General features: G+C 30.9%; 3 protein-coding genes across 8 annotated transcripts in view; 1 reads left to right on the top strand and 2 right to left on the bottom strand.

The window, feature by feature from the left end:
- The first annotated feature begins 966 nt into the window (after positions 1-966).
- The window catches only part of Stac (C2 and C2B_Munc13-like domain-containing protein staccato), an 80364-nt gene continuing 61217 nt past the window's right edge, over positions 967-20113 (top strand). For 2 of the 5 annotated variants that reach the window (XM_074240528.1, XM_074240527.1), the window contains exon 1: positions 1180-1496. In XM_074240528.1, the coding sequence (XP_074096629.1) occupies positions 1180-1496 (317 nt within the window). Of the gene's footprint in view, positions 1497-14868; positions 15067-15152; positions 15270-20113 lie in introns of those variants that run through there. The other 3 variants (XM_074240529.1, XM_074240530.1, XR_012478915.1) reach the window with 3 other exon arrangements.
- On the bottom strand, positions 2698-6494 carry LOC141525858 (trypsin epsilon). Of its 2 annotated transcripts, none has more exons than XM_074240533.1 (4): positions 6406-6494; positions 5887-6067; positions 4037-4310; positions 2698-3104 (listed from the first exon to the last, which is right to left on the bottom strand). In XM_074240533.1, exons 1-4 carry the CDS (start codon positions 6437-6439, stop codon positions 2823-2825), a joined length of 771 nt encoding a protein of 256 aa, XP_074096634.1. In that variant the 5' UTR covers positions 6440-6494; the 3' UTR covers positions 2698-2822. The 2 variants fall into 2 exon arrangements, with proteins under 2 accessions (XP_074096634.1, XP_074096635.1); XM_074240534.1 differs by having other exon boundaries at positions 6004-6067; positions 6406-6454.
- Positions 8366-14082, bottom strand: LOC141525813 (uncharacterized). The gene is made up of 3 exons (XM_074240451.1): positions 14031-14082; positions 8966-10554; positions 8366-8756 (listed from the first exon to the last, which is right to left on the bottom strand). Exons 1-3 carry the CDS (start codon positions 14071-14073, stop codon positions 8502-8504), a joined length of 1887 nt encoding a protein of 628 aa, XP_074096552.1. The 5' UTR covers positions 14074-14082; the 3' UTR covers positions 8366-8501.

The following is a 20113-nucleotide window of genomic DNA, read 5'->3' as shown; positions in this document are numbered from 1 at the left end:
CCAAAACCACCCAAGTAAACACAATAATATTTTGAAAATCCGATTGTATATCTCAATTTATTTTTTGACTTTTTCATCTGCCTCATTAGAAATTTTGAAATGAAAATTTTAGCTTTGTATTATTTGTTTAATTATAAATAATTTCTGTTGACTGACAACTGGAAAAAATTTTCTATTCTTGGATTGGTTTTTTTTTTGTAATTTACGTATTGATGAAACAAAAGAAGGCGTTTAATCTGCATAATAAAAATAATATTTGCGGAAACATTTGAACGGGCTTTGGGATTAAATTGTATTGCAACTTGAGGTTGGAAAGTTGAGATAATATAATATATAGGATTTATTAAGTAAAAATAATATTATAATTTATTGTTTTTATTAATAATAAACTACTTTAAGATACACAAACGAATACGTTAAAGATTTACACAATGCAGGTACTCGATAATATTATAATACAAAGGTGGACCGATTGTCACGAGAGTTCACTTGACACCAACTATGACCGCTGGCCAGTGGCAACCCAAAAGTACCGACAGTACCTCAGGTCATAAAATTGACCCTTCCCTGCATCGAAGTATAATATGTCCCGACATAACTGCATATACAGTATCGTTGCTATTTTCAACAAATTGTAAATGAAATTAATTTCTTAGTTTGATATGATATTGTTAAAAAATTAAAAATAGTATTGAGGTTATTAATGAATACTTGTTGTACATTGTTAAACTTTATTTTGTTAATTTACCTGAAATAAGTGCTTAAAACATGTACATTTACATCTCCCAAACTTTTTTACGATTTATTCATAGTTTTTAATGGTATCATGAATATGAGGACTATTTACAGGAAAAGTGGGAAGCCCTTTCAGAACTGACCCCTACTACATCGGTCACTGACGCCGTGATGAACTTTTTTACTCCCCACCCGCAACTCATTTACTTTGTGGTTTAGTCTTTATCCGACAACTACGCAGGCTACATTCTCCATTAGTCTTTCCTGATAAATTTACAGTCAAAAAATGTGAAAAAATTAATCAAAATGTCTAAAACATTATTCGCGGATTACACATTCGTCCGAAAAAAAGTAATCAGACGAAGTAGAGTAAAGTTATCAAGAAACTATTCCAATAGTGTAAGTCAAAGAAGACATGAAAGTATCAGTCATCATCCTCAAAAAATGTTGCTATCAATAATGACAGACACGGAAATCGGTAGTGACATTCTCCCGCCAATTTATCGTTCGCGGAAGATTTTAAAAAGTGGTGATAGCATTTTTATCAAACCGGACACTCCATCTCCATTGATATCTTTGACAAGGGATAATAAGAGCAAGGCACCGCAAAGTAAAAACTGGATACTTGCTGAAGCACAAAATCCAGAAGTTCAATTTAAATCAATTGATAGCCCATGTAGAGTGAGCTACTGTCGATGGTATACTAAGTTGAAGCGAGAAGTTTTGAAAAGCTTTCGGACAAAAGTTTTTCCTGTCAGTGGGTAAGTTTTATTGTTTTATTGGATTGTGATTCTTTCACAAGGTAAAAATACACGTGGTTAATAGTTAGGTTTAAAGACCTCCGGAAACAGCTAGTGGGGACGAGAATAGGTAAATGTAGGGAGACACAGGTGAGTCATCCGAGTAAACGATAGTCTGAGGTAAATTTCATTGTACATGCACATTGTATTCTTGAGCCACGTGCGTGCTGAGCAAGTAGTTGTGAGACTCGTGTCTGCGTGCTTATCTGCATTCGTGTGAAACCATGCTTTTACTTTGAATACATATATCCCCACACACATATACAGTTTTAATGGACTTCCTCTAGATGCAACCAACCTGAACGTCGAGGGCTTACACTCTGTGATTTCATTGTCGTATCTTTTGTAACCTGACTTTTGTACCTGATAATATTGCAATAGCTTAACTGAAGATGGGAGCACATCCGTACTTTCGTTTAGAAATTATTTTTATTGTTGTGCTTTGTAATGACCTTGATTAAGAAATCTGATTTCAAATGATTCCTGATCTATGAAATGGTACATGATGTTTGCAAAGTATATGTCTATATATTAATCAACTAAAATCAGTTTAAATTATTTCAAGTTGTTTTTAATCATGTCAAATTGGATTTCTTAATCACGAGAGTGTTATAACTGTTTTAATGCTTTGTGTTGATTTTACACAATATTTTTTACTGTGAATATGGAGATCAGATTAGAACTTGATTTTCGAAAACTGGCATGGAACCAATGACTTTCCGTTTTTTTTTAAACCATCCATTTGAATAGCGAGAACTTAAAAACTTAGAAAAAGAAATCTTAGATGTGTTTTCTATTTATTATGATGCAAAATCACGATGAAAATTACTAAAAAAAAAAAAATTTTTTTTTTTTGTTTTTTAAGTGAAAAAATTTTTTTTTCTCGTAAATTGTAGAAAATAACGTTAACATAGATTTTGGAAAACTAAAAGAGCTTTTTGGAAAAAAAAAATGTTTTTACGAAATTTTGGGGGTACCCCATTTTGCCTCCCCTACCCTATTTTGTCCCCCCTCCTTACATAAATAAAATGACCTCAAAATGTCAACATCCGTTGAAAACTCGATTTTCGAAAAACGGGGTAGAATCAATAACTTCCCAACTTTTGAAAGTTTTCAATTTTCTGAGCGGGAAGTTAAAAATTGAATACCAAGTTAAAAATGATTATTTCTTTGAAATTTTGTCATGTTTGCATTTATCGTGAATTTGAAAATAACAGTTCTAAAACAATTTCTATGCAATATTTGAAGAAAAATTTTCAATTGTGCTTGTGATCACTCGGAAGAATATTAAGTCTGAATTGTATACTCTATCCAATCAGAGTAGTGGGAAACGCTTTCATATACTCCAGGAAAACGTCCGCATTCAAGAGCTCCAAATGAAGCTATTCCGTATACTGTCTCATAATCCGCCAAAGGTCCACCCGAATCTCCTTGACAAGAATCGACGCCTTGTCCGCCATAGCATAAGTGTTGATCTTCTATCAGTACTGCAGAATAGAGGGCTATTTCACGACAACGGTTGTAAGGTACTTTCTTCACGGCCACGACTCGTAACTTTTTTGATATTTCCTGAAAATCAAATACGATAATATCAATGTATTTATCAATGCTTATAGCTGAAAATTCATTAAAGGGGAACCAGTTCAAACTTTTCTATTAGATCATGGGAACAAAGTTGAAAAACAGTTGACTCGGCAGACCATTCCTGGAACTTCCCGCTATGTTGGAGCTAAAAGGCTTGAAAAGTTTTGTGTTAAAAACTTTGTGTGAAAAAAAAAATATTTCGAAATTTTTTGACAGTCATATCTCTTTTAAAAATCAGTGTCAGTAACCTCCTTAGTAAAATTGAAAAAAAAAAGTTGAAAAATCTGAGATAACATGACACTAGCGCTGATGTTATCATGAAAAATTAAAATAATAAAGATTTATAGATTTTAGCAAAAAATAATGGAATAATTAAAAATATTCAATATTTTTATCGTAATAAGAAAAAAGCTACAATTATTTTGTTACTTGAACTAACATGTCGATTTCAAGATCCATTTAATACAATAAAGGATTTAAATGTGAAGGATTTAAATTACTCTCTATGATTCAGCTTTTTTTCAAATGATTAAAATCTCATCACGAAAAAAGTGAGCTGATTAATAATATTTATCGAAGGTTGCTGTGTTTCTTATGAAGCGAATTATTTATTGATGAAACTAGCTTTTGAGGTTAGAGTTGTGTTTATAAATAAATTAGATGCAAATTATGCTAAAAACAGCTATAAATTAATTTTCTTCATGTTTGTATCGTCCTAATTTTTTTCTGAAAATTGTCAACAATAATGAAGCATTTCTGAAAAATTTGACGAGAAATTTCAATCTGATAGAAAAACACAACTACGAGCGAGCAATATATTTTAAATTCAAAAAATATATTATCTTTTATAGAACACATTTTGTGTATCACTATTAAGCTCTGCCATTAGCTAGTTTAAAAAAGTAATGCAAACTTACTTTATATTCAGTTATACCCCATCCTGAGACCCAGAGTACTTCCGGAATTAGATCATTAACTTTAGGCATTTTGGCTGGTCTTATTATTGAAGAAAATTGAAATTGTGGAGTAACTTTAATGAGAATTACATCATTTCTTGGTAAACCTTTACCTCCATGACTATTTTCAGGATTTAACCTTGTAACTCGGGATAAATGATGCACGTAACCTTTGTAGTAATATGTAGACCCTGCTCGAATATTGTAATAATGCATTATGTTTTCATTTGGATGGCTGGAATCAAAGAGAATTCAAAATTCTTCTTTAAGTAAACATCCATCAATTTTATACAATCTACAATACGCATCAGAGTACTCTACGAAAATTCCTTTCGGCTCGTTTTTGGAACTCTTTTTATTGTTATACTTTTATTACTTCTCGCAAACAAAGCAATTTCTATACTATTCTACAAACGTTTTTATGAAAATTGATTTTGCATGTCAATCTCTAAAAATTTAATTCATTTAACAGAAATGAAAAAAAAAAAAAAAAATTAGGAAAACGGTTGACCCTGAAGGCCATCCCTGAAACTAACCGCTAATTCCACAACTAGGCGCTTATAATTGCACTCATTACATTCTTGAGCTCTTCGAGCTAAAAAAGACAGATTTTCTATGCTTTTGAGCTCTTCGAGCTCAAAAGTCAGATAGGATTTTGATAAAACACTATTTTTTGAAATTTAAAACTGCAATAACTTTGGAATGAATCAACCAATTTCCACGCGGTTGGCGACATTCGACGTAATTTTTTGAGTCTCATAATAGATTTTTAAGTTTGAATTGATCAAACTAGGAATTTCGAGATAATTCCGAAAAAACACTTTTTTCGGTTTCCTTTCGACAACAATATCTCTCGAACAAATCAACCGATTTTGACCGGATTAGGGGCAATCAACGTAGTTTTTTAGGGTTAAAAACTAATCAGTTTTTAGAATCGATTGGTAAAGCCATTTCAAAGTTATTCCAAACAAATCATATTTCAAAAATTTAACACATACACACATACACACAACACACATACTACATACATACATATAGACATAGTAACACCCGCGCGAGAGTAGTCAGGGTAGCTTCATATATAGGATCTTAGAACGTCAAGATCTGATGATATTTTGATTTTTACAAAACAGGGTAAAACCCATAACTTTTCGATTTTTGAAAATTTTCAATTTTCTTAGCGGGAAGTTAAAAATAAAAATAAACTAAAACTGTTTTCCGTCAAACAATAGGAATATGTTTGAGGATTAAAAACATAACAACTTGAGAAAAAATCTATTAGTTACGCCAATTTTTTTTCACTTATTTTATACGTATTTTTTTTATTTAATAACTTCAGTTTCTCAATGAAAGATTTACCGGCTCACATAGCTACGTAACTGAATAATATCGTTTAATTATAATTAATGCAAAACTGAATTGACAATTATGTCCTTACTCTATATAAAATATATATTGTAAATTTTTGTTTCCTAAAACGTATGCGCGTTATAGCAATCGTTGGAGGTCAATTAACTGAATAAAAGAAGTATGAACAAATGTCAGAAATAGAACTTGCATAGATAAATGACAATAATGAAATTTTTTTCCCTCAATTGTATGAACTGACATAGTCATTTATTTTTTCTCAAACATTTAATACCACTATTGAATTTTCCAAACTTTTTTTTTATGATCACTAATTCAAGGATATATAAAAATATTTTGATCAGTATCTTTCAACTTGCATCGCTTGTCTATAACTTCAATTTTTTGTAGCACCTTTCTCCTCTTATCGATAAAAGTATAATTGAGTGCAATAAAAAATTTACATGCAATGTTGAGCAGTCAGTACCCAAGACGCGGACATAATTGTTCCACCACAAATGAAAGTACTTCCAAAGTGTATTGATGCCATGAATGGTCGGTGCTGAATATCTAATACTTGCCCATTAATTATTTTCAAACGTGTATTATTCATTAGTCTGACATTAGTTTTTCCAGTTGTGAAGCCTTTAAAAATTAATTAAATTAAATTTTTTTTTTTTTAAACTTATTGATTAAAAACGGGTCCCATCTTTTTCACTCCTTGCACTCATCAAGTAAGACCGTATTATCTTTGTCGCATTCACAACAGAAAAGCTATTGCAGATTTATGAATTGTTCTTAAACAAATGAAAATTTCGTAAAAAACGCTCCGATAGAAAATAGATAATTAAATAATCGATCTAGTTACAGAGAGTTTTTTCTAAAATTTTTCTTTGTTTGGAAGAAATTCACGAAGCTGCAATAGCTGGGACCAGTTCTTAAGAAAAATTCTGTTAATTAATACACGATTATTAAATTATTACTTAGTACAAAAGTCAAACACAGTAAGATGAACATCTTCTGTCTAGTCAACTAAGACCGGAATGACACATTTTTTTCTTATCGCTTCCTATATTTTTTCTCAGTACTATTTACTGTCAGAGTGAATAATGTCGAAAAAGCAATAAATCCATAATTGAATCTTAATGAGCGCAGACAGATATGATGAGCAATTAAAAGGAAGAGATAAAAATCTCTAGAACTTAAAAGTGTGCATTAAACAAATCTCTAGGCAACTAAATCATCTATTTATCACTTTTGCTTGTCATGAAACCGATATACCAATCATATCTAAGTATTCGCATATAAAGACTAACATACACTCAATAGATTATGTATCAACCTTCAAAACGTTGGACTATTTTTATCTTGATAATTTATAAAGAAAAAAAAAATGAATGATTATACTTGAGCCGATTAATGTTTGGTGATATTTATTTCATTTTGAAATAGCGAACCATATTTTAGCACTGCTGGTTGAAATATGCAAAAATATAAGTTTTTAATTCTGTAACTTTGAGAAATTAGAAGTATTTAAAATGGCATATTCATTGTTACGGAGTGAATAGCCTGGGCGGGATTTTGACTCAAAACGATCCAGCTCGAAATACAGAGTACTTGATTACTTACCTCAGCAGACCCTTGTCAGCACCAGAAACTAAATATACTACAATAGAAAAAGAGTGCCCGGCGGTGATCTGGGCGGTGAAGAAGCTCCGTGGGTCCCTGGAAGGCATGTCGTTTACCGTGATAACTGATCACGCGGCTCTGTGCTAGCTAAGGTCGCTAAAGGACCCTTAGGGAAGAGTTGGACACTGGGCAATGAAATTGATAACCCGTGACGCAAATATAATCTACAGAAAGGCAGCCAGAACAAGGAACCCGACAAGCTGTTGAGAATGTACGAGTATTCTGCTGGAGATCAGCATGAGTCGCAGCTCCTCACAGCCCAGAGTGATTTCAAAGAAACAAATAAGCCGCTGTCATGGCGTGATAACAAAAATTGACTCGTCGAGAAACACCCGGAGAGACACCCAGACTGGAGACTGCGTGATGGAAAACTTGAGCACTACCGAGCTGACCCTTTTAAAGCACTTCTTGGTGACAACGATGGCTGGAAAACGGTAATCAAGGAAGAAGTGCTGGGACTACTAAAACAGCATCATGATATACCCCAAGCAGGTCATCTGGACGGAAACAAGACGTATCATCGATTCAGAGAAACATACTATTGGCCGGAGATGTTTGGGGATGTAGCAGAGTACGTAAATTCATGTGACATCTGTGTGAAAGTTAAATATGACCAAACATCGAACGAAACCGCACTCTGTACACGACCCATGACGTACTGCTGGACGATAGTCTCCATGAATACCATTGGTCCGCTTCCGAGATCAAAGAATAGGAACACTAACGCCTTAGTGGCTAAAGATCTCTAATTAATGTATATGATTTTCAGTCTTGGCCACATAGTTTTTGTAGCAAGAGGTTCCCAGTTTTTTACAAGTTGAACGGAGATTACTGAAGTTTTTGTAGTTAACCGATGTCATTTCCTGTTTGTAGCGGCTGGGAGCCTTTTTCTTTAGCTTGACTAAGCGAATTAATTCGCTGGAGAACCAAGGCGGGAAGTTGTTCAACTTTTTCGTGAACACTGGAACGTGGAGTGTGAATCCTTGGAGGAGGGTTTTATTAAACCAGTCCACTTTTTTGTCAATATTATTGACGATGTACAACTCGGTCCAGTCGGTGTTCATGAAGAAATTGATGAGCTCGGTGTGGTTGGTTTTGTTGAACATGAAGGTTGGAACACCTTGAGGTTGAAGTACAGATTTCAACTCAATCTTAAACTTCTTTTAGGATCGGACGACACAATTATTTAAAGGTTGAGACGAGTAAAGTTCATTCGGTTAAAAACTGTATATTTTTATGAATTATTTTCAAGAATATAGTGAACATAAATTTATTCATTAATCGAGGATATAGTAAATTAACATCTTAAGTCTGCCTTTAGATAGTAAGTAACATCTGCCTAGGATAAAATTTAGATCGATAGGTTATATGTTTTATTGATTATTCCTTTCTAATTATAATACTCTTTAACAATATCATTAAAATTAAAATAGTTAAACTTTTCAGTATCATCATTCATCAGATCTGGAACGCTTGATAAATCAACATATTGTTCTCCCACTTCCCGTCTGTAGATTCGGTTTCCTGGCTGTTCAAATTGTTCATACTCTCCATAATTATCATCAATGACATTTTCTTGTTCGGTAGTCACGGGATGAGTATCATAATTCCCCTCATCGTGATGATAGTTATGATCATGATCAGCCTGAAAACAACATTCACATTATATTTGAATTACTATAAAAAAAAATTTTAATATGGTCTGAAAGTCTATATATTATTTTCCATATATTCTAATATGCTCAAATATGGCCCAATAAATACATTTTTTAACAGGTACCTTCTACTTGAACATTTTATAGATAATAAATCGTTAAAAAAAAAAATTGATGGATAATTCAAATAATATCTCACCGGGTTTACATGTAAAGAATGAATGTGATCTCCGTGATACATTAAAGTGACTAAAATACTGATGCATTCATAAAAGACCGTAGCCAACAGAAAGGTATTAGCGAGTGTAAATATCGTGCTACTTTTCCTCAAATTAAGTTCACTGAGACTCTTCATCGAAACCACTAGCTCTCTGATCGACTTTTCATGATCTCTTAATGAATTTTGTTCACCGTTTTTAGCATCAAAATTCTTGTCATACCTCGATTTGCCCGTTAATGACCGATGCCGCGTGCGATTCAAGAGCTTATCTAGCCATTTACTAATGCATCTCATGGTCCTCAAATTCTTAGATAACACTTTTTTAGGATCTTCTGAAACTTCAACTAGTTTTTTTCCGATTTTGGTGTTCATCACATGCACTCGGCCAATTGTTCGCAAAATAACTTCAGACAGATTATTCCTCAATTCTTTAGAATGAACTCCATAAGCGCGCTGTTTGAAACTACTTTTCATCTCTAGAAAATCCTTGAAGGCATTGAAGAACAATTGATTTTTAACAACTGCTCTACTGACGTAGTCCATCATGTATTCCAGACTAGACGAGTTGTACAGTCTGTTTCGGTTGGATTTGGAGAAGAGAAGAATGAACGATTCCGTCAAATTACTTTTTAGCTCATTTTTACAAAATGTCATTATACTTTCATTACTTTTCTTGACAAGGCAATCCGATCCAATACCACTATGCATTCTTTTCTTTAGAATATTTGAAAGTTTTGCTTGTGACCGATCAGAAGAAAGTGAAGCGGCATTTTTCTTGCTGCAAGCATCAATCGCCCGGACTTGTAATAAGCAGTTTCTGAAATCGCTCGTCAAATCGTTAACTATAATATCACAAATAAAAGCTTGGTGATCTGTGAAAACAATGCCATTTATTTTCGGGTGATTAGGAATAGGCCTTTGTAATCGCTGAGTAATGATTTTTTTGACAGTATTCATTCGATATTTCATCAAGTCTTGAAATGCTTTTTTGACATCATACCATTTTCCAGAATCTAAACAATCGAAAGCATTAGCCAAGAAATCGTAGAATTTTTGAATTAAATTTAGCCACTTGAATACCCAGCTGCCACCATTATCGCTGGAATCTTTGGCCAGGTCAAAATTAGATCGAGCGTATCCTTTAGAAGGATAATTACTTCTGAGGAAATGACGATTTATTCTGGTTGATATTTCAGAGTGTAAAGGGATCAAGTAAGCTAGTGATAAGTATTGACGAAATACTTCATCTTTGATTGTTGCTGAGCGGAGAACGTGGTTAGTTATTTTTTGGACTGCAGAGACTAACTTGTTATTTGATCTGAACAATCCTAAGTAGCTCAAAAAGTACTGGATACTACTAACCAGACTCTTTCCTACTCTCTGCATTCCAGATTTCAAATAGTTTACGGATTTGACATTACGGATAGTCAAGTCGTCAAAATTTTCGTCGAAAATTTCTCTTAACCCATCGATTATTAGATCTACTTCCAGTGATTCGGTAAAATTATAATCGCTACCTTTTATATCGTGGATATAACTGATCCCATGTGATCCTTCAAAAGGAATCCCTGTAAATTTAAAAACACTTATCAAATTCATGTAAGTTTATTTAAGGCAAGTAAAGCGTTGAGCTAGCAAGTAACTCGAATATAAAACTTTAATATAATAATAATAATAATAATAAGAAAGGATTACGGTCAGGCCATGGATAAATTTTTTGACATGTTCTGATAGAGTTTTATGTGTCCATATATAGTTTTTGATTTACGTTATTATGCTTATACTTCCTATGAGGATTCCTATGGGTTCCTATTTGGATTTCCATATTAACTTATGTGGATTTTTTAGATAGGAAAGACTGTAATTATTTACCCGAGTTTATCGATCTAATTGATATATTAAAATTTGAATCTTGGTCATAACAGTTGTAGCTCAAGCCTATAAACTGAGAGTATAATACCTTGAAATCGTTGAATTGCAACAATTTTATTATAAAACTAAAGTTTTTGGAAAAAAAAAATTTATTTTTTTATTTTAAAAAATTGGATGATTTTTTTTCAATTGAATAAAAAAAAAAAAAAATTGGCTCACTTCGGGATTAGCGGAAATAATTGTAACATTAATTAAAGTTTTTTCTGAGAAAAAAAAAAGAAAATGGTAAACTTCGAAAAAATAAGAATTTTATTCAGAAAAAGCGATAATTTCATAGAATTGACCGCGTTAAATATTTTTTGTCTATTTTTTTGAAAAATTCATAACTTTCTTTAGGTTGGATTAAAAAATTCTCAAAAATGCTTTTTTGAATGGTAGAAAATAATGGAAAACGTTTGGTTAGATCGATAAGGGTCGGATTCAAAAGTGTTCGATTTGGCATGGAATACCCCATCTATATTGAAAGTAAATAGTTTTGGATCTGGTGTTTTAGATGAGCCATTATTAAGTTATCGTGTACGTCAGCTAAATACCGATTTGAAAATAATGTTTACATTGTAACCTTACGTAGTACCAATAATATTTATATTATTACCAACGTTCAGCCGTTGTTCATTCATATAAAAATAAAAATTAAATTAATTTTGAATTTTTTTTTTTTTATATTAGTTAAGAGTGTATTTAATGAGCTGAATAAATTTTATGTCAATTTATATGTATTAGGGTGGGTCAAAAAAATCGAATAATTTATTTTTGACTTTATACTCTGAAAAATAGGTTCGTAGACACCTAAAAAGAATTCTCTCCAAGTATAAGCTCTTAATTATAACGGGAAGGTCCTCCGCTTTGCGGGTTTCTATTTTTTTCGAATAATCAGATAAAAAAATTTATATCTCGCTTCCAACTGCTTGGAAAAATATTCCGTGGCATAGATTTTGTGAGAAATTGAATGCTTTACAAAAAGGTCTCTTATGACTTTTTCAAAAACTCAACCGATTAAAAGATATTCATAGTTGAAGTTTGGCTATTTTAAGGAAAATATTCGTTTTTATAATGAATTTTATAAGTCGATGAAAAAAATTATTTCGGATTGCGGAACTCATGATTTTGTAGGAAATTTACTGCTCTACAAAAATGGTCTCTTATGATTTTTTGATTAAGTGAAGCCGTTACGAGATATTCATCGTCAAACATTAACGAATATCAATATTTCCAGTTTTTGATCAATAATTCGATAAATTTTAATTTAAACTATGAGTTTCAGGAAAATTTACATAAATTTGAGTTTCGATCGATAAAGAAATGTTATAAACAATTTTTTTAATATTGTTTTCAGTCTTGAGCTTGTTTGATTGCATTAAAACAAGAAATTAGAGCATTTTTTTCGACATATAGCCAATGATTAGTTTAATTTGAAGTGAATGACATATTTCTTTGTCAAATTTAATATGAAAAGTATTGAATCAAGTGAGAAACAACCAGTATTTAACTTTTTTATAGATAAATTTTTTATTGAATTATCAATTGCAATATAATTGTCTATATTTTTAACATAACAGTACGCTATTACTATAAATAATTTCTTTTATTACAATTTGGGAATGTTTTTTGATGTTCTTTGACAACTTGCAATAAGTACTGGAATTGTTCTTCATTTTCTGTCAAGCATTGATTATATTCACTGACTAATGCAACAGCTCGCTCTGCTGAATCATTGACAACTTTTAGTTGTTGAAAGTATTCTTTATTTTCGAGATAACTCTCATTAGTAGGCCATAATTCAACATCGACATCAAGAAAGTCATACGGTAGGTCGAAGATTTTGAAAAGATTTAATGACTTTTTAGACACAAAGTCACTCAGAGTTCTCTGCGCCAATGAATTCAAATCTTTTTAGCAATTACAAATCTTTTAGCTTTAGAATCTGTACCTTCACGAGTATTAACAGCTTCAACAATACGTTTTTTTACTTCTAATGGAACGCCATCGTCAAACAGTGATAAAATGGCAATTTCATCGCTCAAATACCATAAGTGCGAAATCATTTTTTCACACGTAGCTGAAGAAATCAAAGGATTGATATGTTTGTACTCCAATAAATTTTTCATAAACTGCAAGTCATGATAAGCAGCAGTTGTTGCAGAAGTTGATGAAAACCAAGCTTTTAAATACAATGTGACTATAAAAATACAGAAATGACGAAGACCATGCAATTCTTTCTGAGAGAGTTTGAATTCATCTCTGAATAGATACATTTTCAAACTATAAATGGCCTTAGCCATCCATCTAGCATGATGAACAGCACCAGGACGTTTGAAAGAAATCTTTTCTTGAGGCATTTCTCCAAGGAAAATCCATGATAATTCCAATAATTCTTTATCTAACTTATTATAACATTTCTTTATCGATCGAAACTCAAATTTATGTAAATTTTCCTGAAACTCATAGTTTAAATTAAAATTTATTGAATTATTGATCAAAAACTGGAAATATTGATATTCGTTAATGTTTGACGATGAATATCTCGTAACGGCTTCACTTAATCAAAAATCATAAGAGACCATTTTTGTAGAGCAGTAAATTTCCTACAAAATCATGAGTTCCGCAATCCGAAATAATTTTTTTTCATCGACTTATAAAATTCATAATAAAAACGAATATTTTCCTTAAAATAGCCAAACTTCAACTATGAATATCTTTTAATCGGTTGAGTTTTTGAAAAAGTCATAAGAGACCTTTTTTGTAAAGCATTCAATTTCTCACAAAATCTATGCCACGGAATATTTTTCCAAGCAGTTGGAAGCGAGATATAAATTTTTTTATCTGATTATTCGAAAAAAATAGAAACCCGCAAAGCGGAGGACCTTCCCGTTATAATTAAGAGCTTATACTTGGAGAGAATTCTTTTTAGGTGTCTACGAACCTATTTTTCAGAGTATAAAATCAAAAATAAATTATTCGATTTTTTTGACCCACCCTAATATGTATATAATTGTTTTTGTATAAAAAATCATGAATATCGGCTTTTCTCAAGCGCCAAAACCAAGATAACCCCTTCATACTTTTACTCAACAGTTAATTTAGTTTAGTGATAAAGCTTAATACTACTTACCAATAATAACAAGAATAAATAGTAATACACCATGCATGATCATCGAACTAACTGAGTAAATACAAATTTTTTCTATTTATAACATTTTATCAATGTCTTTCAACATATTGACACTAATTACTCATAATCTCATCAAAAAAATTTACTGATCATAAATTACCAGAGCTCGTAAAATTTAAAAAAGCTTGTTCTTTATTATCTACAATCTCTATTAATCCTTTTTATTTATGAGTCATTTTTAGCACACTTTTATTAGCTCAACCTGTATCTATTTATCTATATATCTATTTATCTGTATAACGTAATTTCTATCAACTTAGAAATGAGATGTTTATGTACAGTAAAAATAAATTATGAGTTATATGAATGATGAACACATAGCAGTAACAATAATTATCTCGATTATTCTACATTGTCTTAAGTATCTAAATATTTTTCATAACGATGTAGATCTTCTTTGAATTTATAAATTGAAAACCCACTGACGTCAGTGTATGACGGAAGTATTTGTTATGTTTGACTCATGGCTGCAGTTGACGAGTTAAAATTTAAGTAGAAAAATTACCATAAATCACCTTTTTTTTAGAGATAACACAAAAATTTACCTGATAAAATCGGCGAAATAAAAGTAAAAAGCGTAAATAAAGTAGCATTGAATCAGGATTTAAAAAGTAGAGTAAGAGTAAGTAGAATTCAGTTGAATTTCAAGTGGATGGTAAGTGAGAATCTATACAATAGGCCGGACGGTGGTGCCATCTAATACAACAAAGATTGTTTCACTTACTCAGTCGACCAGTGTAACTGTATCTACTAGTCTTAACTCCAGTGGGTTCTTGACAGCCGGCATCCTTGGCCCAAAATACTCTATTTATCTACATGAATACTTTCTTTTCAACACTTTCTTTTATTGTAAAATCTTCATTTGATTATAATAATATAGATTCTTAAAAGTTTATAAAATACGAGGCAGTTGTGTGTTTTATATCAGTTTCAATATAAATAATTAAAGTTCTTCGCTAACGTTTTTAAAGTATTAGTGAGTAAGATAAAGATATTTTGACAGATTTATTTTTTAACACGCCGGTAAATTATTATTATTATTTTTTTTTTTTTTTTTGTCAGATAGTATAAATACAAATATTTCTTCACAATGGATGAAGAAGCTATGTGGAAAGGATTTTATGAAAAGATAGTCGCGGAAAAAGAGTCAAATAAAGAAAAAACAGATCATGAACTAAGGTAAAAAATTATGATCAATCATTAATAGCTGATATTGATGAATTTACTTATTTATTTGATTAGAGCTTTATACATAATCAATAATAATTCTAGCAGAGATGTTCTAAATATCAACAGTTTGTATTTGTTATCAAATGTAATTATGACGCAAATTACTGACTAATATGTTATGAACACAAGAATAACGTACAGGTGATTGTATAGGTACATTTAGTTCAAGCAAACGTAACAAAAACAAACTTATAAATTTCGTGGTGTGACGTAGATAGCAAGTATTACAATTAAAATGGGGCTATAAATAACCGCGCCGAAATAAAATGCTTAGAAAGTAACTCGGTTGCTAGTCGTTACTATTTTGATCCATTGAGTCACTCTCACACATGTAAAAAAATACACATACGCAATGCTAGCTGTTTTATTGAATAGGCGTGAGGTATGCATGAATATGTTTAGGTGGATGGTTCAAGAGACTGGAAGGTGTCTTGGTATACTTAGAGACAGGCGTGTGAAGGCCGTGGTTCTATGAATCATTTAATTATGCTATCATGCTAGTATTCATATTAACAGATATCTTAAGTTTAATAAAAGTTATGATAAATTTTTATTAACGAAGAATTGTAATTAAGAGATTAGAGTATACTCTATCGATAAAGACAGGTTTGATGAACTTACATTTTTAGAAAATTGCTCGATTCTATTTTAGTGTAAGATAATAAATGATAATAATGTCTAATGACATAGTGACTTATTGCTTCGGGGCATCTATAAAAAAATGGAATTGTTGCGGGTTTAGTATTTGTGGATCAAAGTTAAGACTAATGACTGATAATGTTGAGGTCGTAAAATACTCAATTAATATAGAAATAATTTCATATCAGTAGCATATGAATTTTTTTTCAATTTTTTATATAGAATATTCAATTTAAAAAAATTTATATTTCAATAATGCATAACTTTGCAAAGGACGTATAAAAAAAGTTTATCTATAAATTTAGTTTACAATCTTGGAACTTTTGAATTCTGTAACTAGTAATCAAATCATTGTTTAAAAGCGAACAATTATATGAAAAAAATTATTTTAGTGCTTTCAAAAAAAAATTCTTAAATTTTTGTATAAATTTGTTTTTTCAAACGTCGTCCGAGTAGGCGTCAGAATAAGTACTGATAAATTACGAAAACCTTAGAATATTCATATTTTAAGCTAATTTGGTAGTAAAGATAAATTTATATAAAATTTTGTAATTCTCAGAATTATCTCAAGTGATAATTCTTAAGATAACTCTTAAAATTTAGTGTCTTCAAGAGGTTCATGTCAATCAAAAAACAGCTTCTTGATAGCTTTTTAAGATTATAAATACGAAGTAGTTGACTTCGATCCTATTCCTCAATAATAGTTCAATTTTGTAGAAATTATGAAACTAATTTTTTTGAAAACTTATAAAAAACGATCAGTTGAAAATCAGAGAATACAAGATCAATACCAGTAATAATTTAAGATGATATCTTTACTCGCGACACTTCATGCTACATTAGTTCTTTATCAAAAGCTTTTGAAAAAAGCTTTATCAACGAAACACAAGCTTAATTAAAAAACTACAAAGACAAAATGTATTCAGTATCAAAAACTAATGTCTTATAAGCTCTTTGGAAGAGAAAAACATGATTTTTATTTTAGATCTTCATATCTCAAAGTTATCTCTCTTGTAATTAGGTTCAGCGACCAAATACCTTCCGTGGAAGATTTTTAATACGACCTTTAGTCCAAAAATCATATATAGACATCTACACCCATGTCAGAACTAATATAGGCTTATTAAATTTTCTGATACGACTGTAGAATTATATGGATATGTCAGGTTATATAAGAACATTTTTCCATGGAACCATAGAACTTAGAGTATTTAATAAATACTATTTTTGTCATTCCAACGATAAATCTATGACTTTGGTGGGATGTTTTCTGGACCTAACATATACTTTTTTACTTCATATATCATACTTCGAATACATTTCACGCACTAGTATCTAGAAACTTCCTTTCTTTCTGATTTTTTTTCTATCTTCACTTTCTTCTTTCATCACACAGGTTTTTAAAAGATTATAGTAAATTGGAAATTTTTGTTAGTGCTAAGATTGCTTGCTAAAGAGCGCCAAGGTATATGACATTCAAAGATCCAGTGCCCGGCTACCTGTATGTATTACTGCTAGAATTTATTGATACTGAGCATACTTTAGTCCACAAATTTCCAATTGGAATTTTTGAGTATTCTTAGTTTCTAATAGATGGCGTATGGTCAGAAAATTCTTTCCTACCTAGAAAGTTAATTTATAAATGTCATTATGGCACATTATGGCACAGTGGATTAATTTATAAAATGAAATCATACGGAATTCCAGATTACATTGCAAAGTTTGTTGATGACTATCTCGCCAATAGAACTTTCTATGTAAACATTAATAATATTAACAACTCCAGTAGGAAAATAGTCGCTGGTGTACTCCTAGGCTCCATTCTGGGTCCATCACTATTTCTTATTTATATCAATGATCTGTCCAAGCATCCATCAACATCATTTGCTTTGTTTGCGAATGATACTGCTTGTTTTGTCTCTGGGTACAATAAAAACTCAATTATTAACAACTTACAAAAATATATCAATAGCTTAGAGAAATATTATACCAAATGGAAAATTAAAATCAACACTGGGAAAACTACAGCGACTATTTTCTCACATAAAAAAGCACAACACTCTGTCAAACTAAAAATGTTTGGGGCAGATATCCAAATAACAGACTCGGCCAAATACCTTGGATTAACATTAGACAAAAAACTATCGTATTCCCAACTGTATTTTTACCAAAAATGTATAACTAAAATTGGGAGTTCGGAGTTGTAAGCTCCAGGTTACATTAATTGATAAAGTTAGTAGACCAAATTAACGTTCTACTAATAATTTATTTGTATGAATTTATACAAGAATGTAGTTAAAATTTACTTATAAAAATATTAAATGCGAGGCAAATTAATAAAGTTATAAAGTAATTCAAACAGTAATAAGACGGTACGTCTTGGACAAAAATGCTAGATGCTATTACGGTGCTCTGCTAAGAGGAACTGATTTTCTGATCAGAAGTTGAACTTGACAAGTTCCAAATTTTTCGTACTGCTAAGATCTTCTAGGGGTAAGGGGTGGAGTAAAAGATATACAAGACCCTTGATTGGTAATTTAGGAAAAGTGGGTGTACAGGTAAGGACTCAAGCAAAAAAGGAAAATATCGAGAGTGAGTAAGAGAGAGAAAGGGCTTAGATAACTAGATGCCAATATGATGTAAAGATGTACAAATGACTAATACTCCAAACCGAGGAAAAAACCAAAGTAATAAAACAATTAAAAACAGATGCGTTTTGGGAAAAAATATTTCACAATAGAAGGATTAGAAGACCTTGGAGTAGAGGATCAAGTTGTAAAATAAAACAAAGCCGAATCTCATTACCGCTTGAATTTACAATAGTACAACACTGTTTAGAAGGTAATAAAGCAAAATACATAAGTTATGGTAAGCTAAAAAATGATGAACTAAACAAAAAGTATGCTAGACATGAGGGTATCATAAATCTTATAATATTGGAGACAAAAAATTTATACTAATACAAAAATTGTTATAAAAAATGAAAATAACGAAAATGGATTAACATTAAAAAACACCAACATATTGCACTAACAATAAAAATTCTCTCTCTATATTTGACAATCCTATCTCCCACTACCAGTTTTTTTCCGACCAATGAAAAAAAACCTTAGTGGCGCGTATATTTAAATGTTAGATACAAAATGAATTAGAAAAAATTGTCATGTAATTAAAAAACGTTGATTTTAAATGAGCAGACATCTAACAATTTTTTTAATTTTTATTAGAAATAAATTACATAAATAAAAGTATTTTTTAAATATTTTCACTCGTAATTTTTTTAAATTTCTAAATATGGAAATTTTTAAGAAAATCTTTTCACAACAATTTAATTGTTAAAAAAATCGAAAAAATTAACAGATGTCTCTTAATTTCGATATCATTTATTTAAAATATATTTTCAATATTTTTTAATTAAGATTTATTTCAAATATATTTAGTATTTCGCAACTTACTTTACATTCTTTTACATTACTTGACATTTTTTAGCATTTATTTTACATTTAATATTCATTTAACATTTAACGTGATATAATTCTATGTAAATTTTAAGGTTAGATTGAGATGGTTGTTTACATATTATTTTTGTACACTGCGCAGTTGATCGCGCAGACCTGCGCATTGAAGACGTAAGTTTTGCAATAGTGGGGACGTCAGGATGAGTCAAATATAGAGGAAGGTCCTGGATGGATGAGTCAAATATAGAGGGATTTTACTATATCCACTCATATGTAAGAACAGCTATGTTACTTCAAAAAACAAACTCAAAATATATAAAACTTGTATTCGTTCAATAATGCTATATTCCTATCCAATATCCTAAGTAATACTTGCAGCTCGAATTATATCAAATTACAACGTCTTCAAAATAAATATCTGCGTATGATGGATACAAATAACTGTAAATCAAAAATTGCTGAACTGCATGAAAAATATAATATATTACCTCTCGATACATACATAAAAAATCTAGCCACTAGCTTCTATAATACAAAACTCGACAATCTTGAGATCTTGCAAAAAGTGTGCAAAATGAAACGGCATCATCCGTGCCTAAAATATAAAATGCCTAATCAGCTCTGTATAGTATAATTCGGCAACTAGTCTTATCACCTTATGTAACCTTTTAACTGTCAGTGGGTTTTTGTATTTTT

Source organism: Cotesia typhae, unplaced genomic scaffold (genome assembly GCF_013202065.1).
Source record: "Cotesia typhae breed Kobodo isofemale line unplaced genomic scaffold, CoteBio_Ctyphae contig_27, whole genome shotgun sequence".
NCBI classification, from domain to species: domain Eukaryota; kingdom Metazoa; phylum Arthropoda; class Insecta; order Hymenoptera; family Braconidae; genus Cotesia; species Cotesia typhae.
Note: the sequence above shows the minus strand (reverse complement) of the source record. Positions and strands in the feature narration are given on the sequence as shown.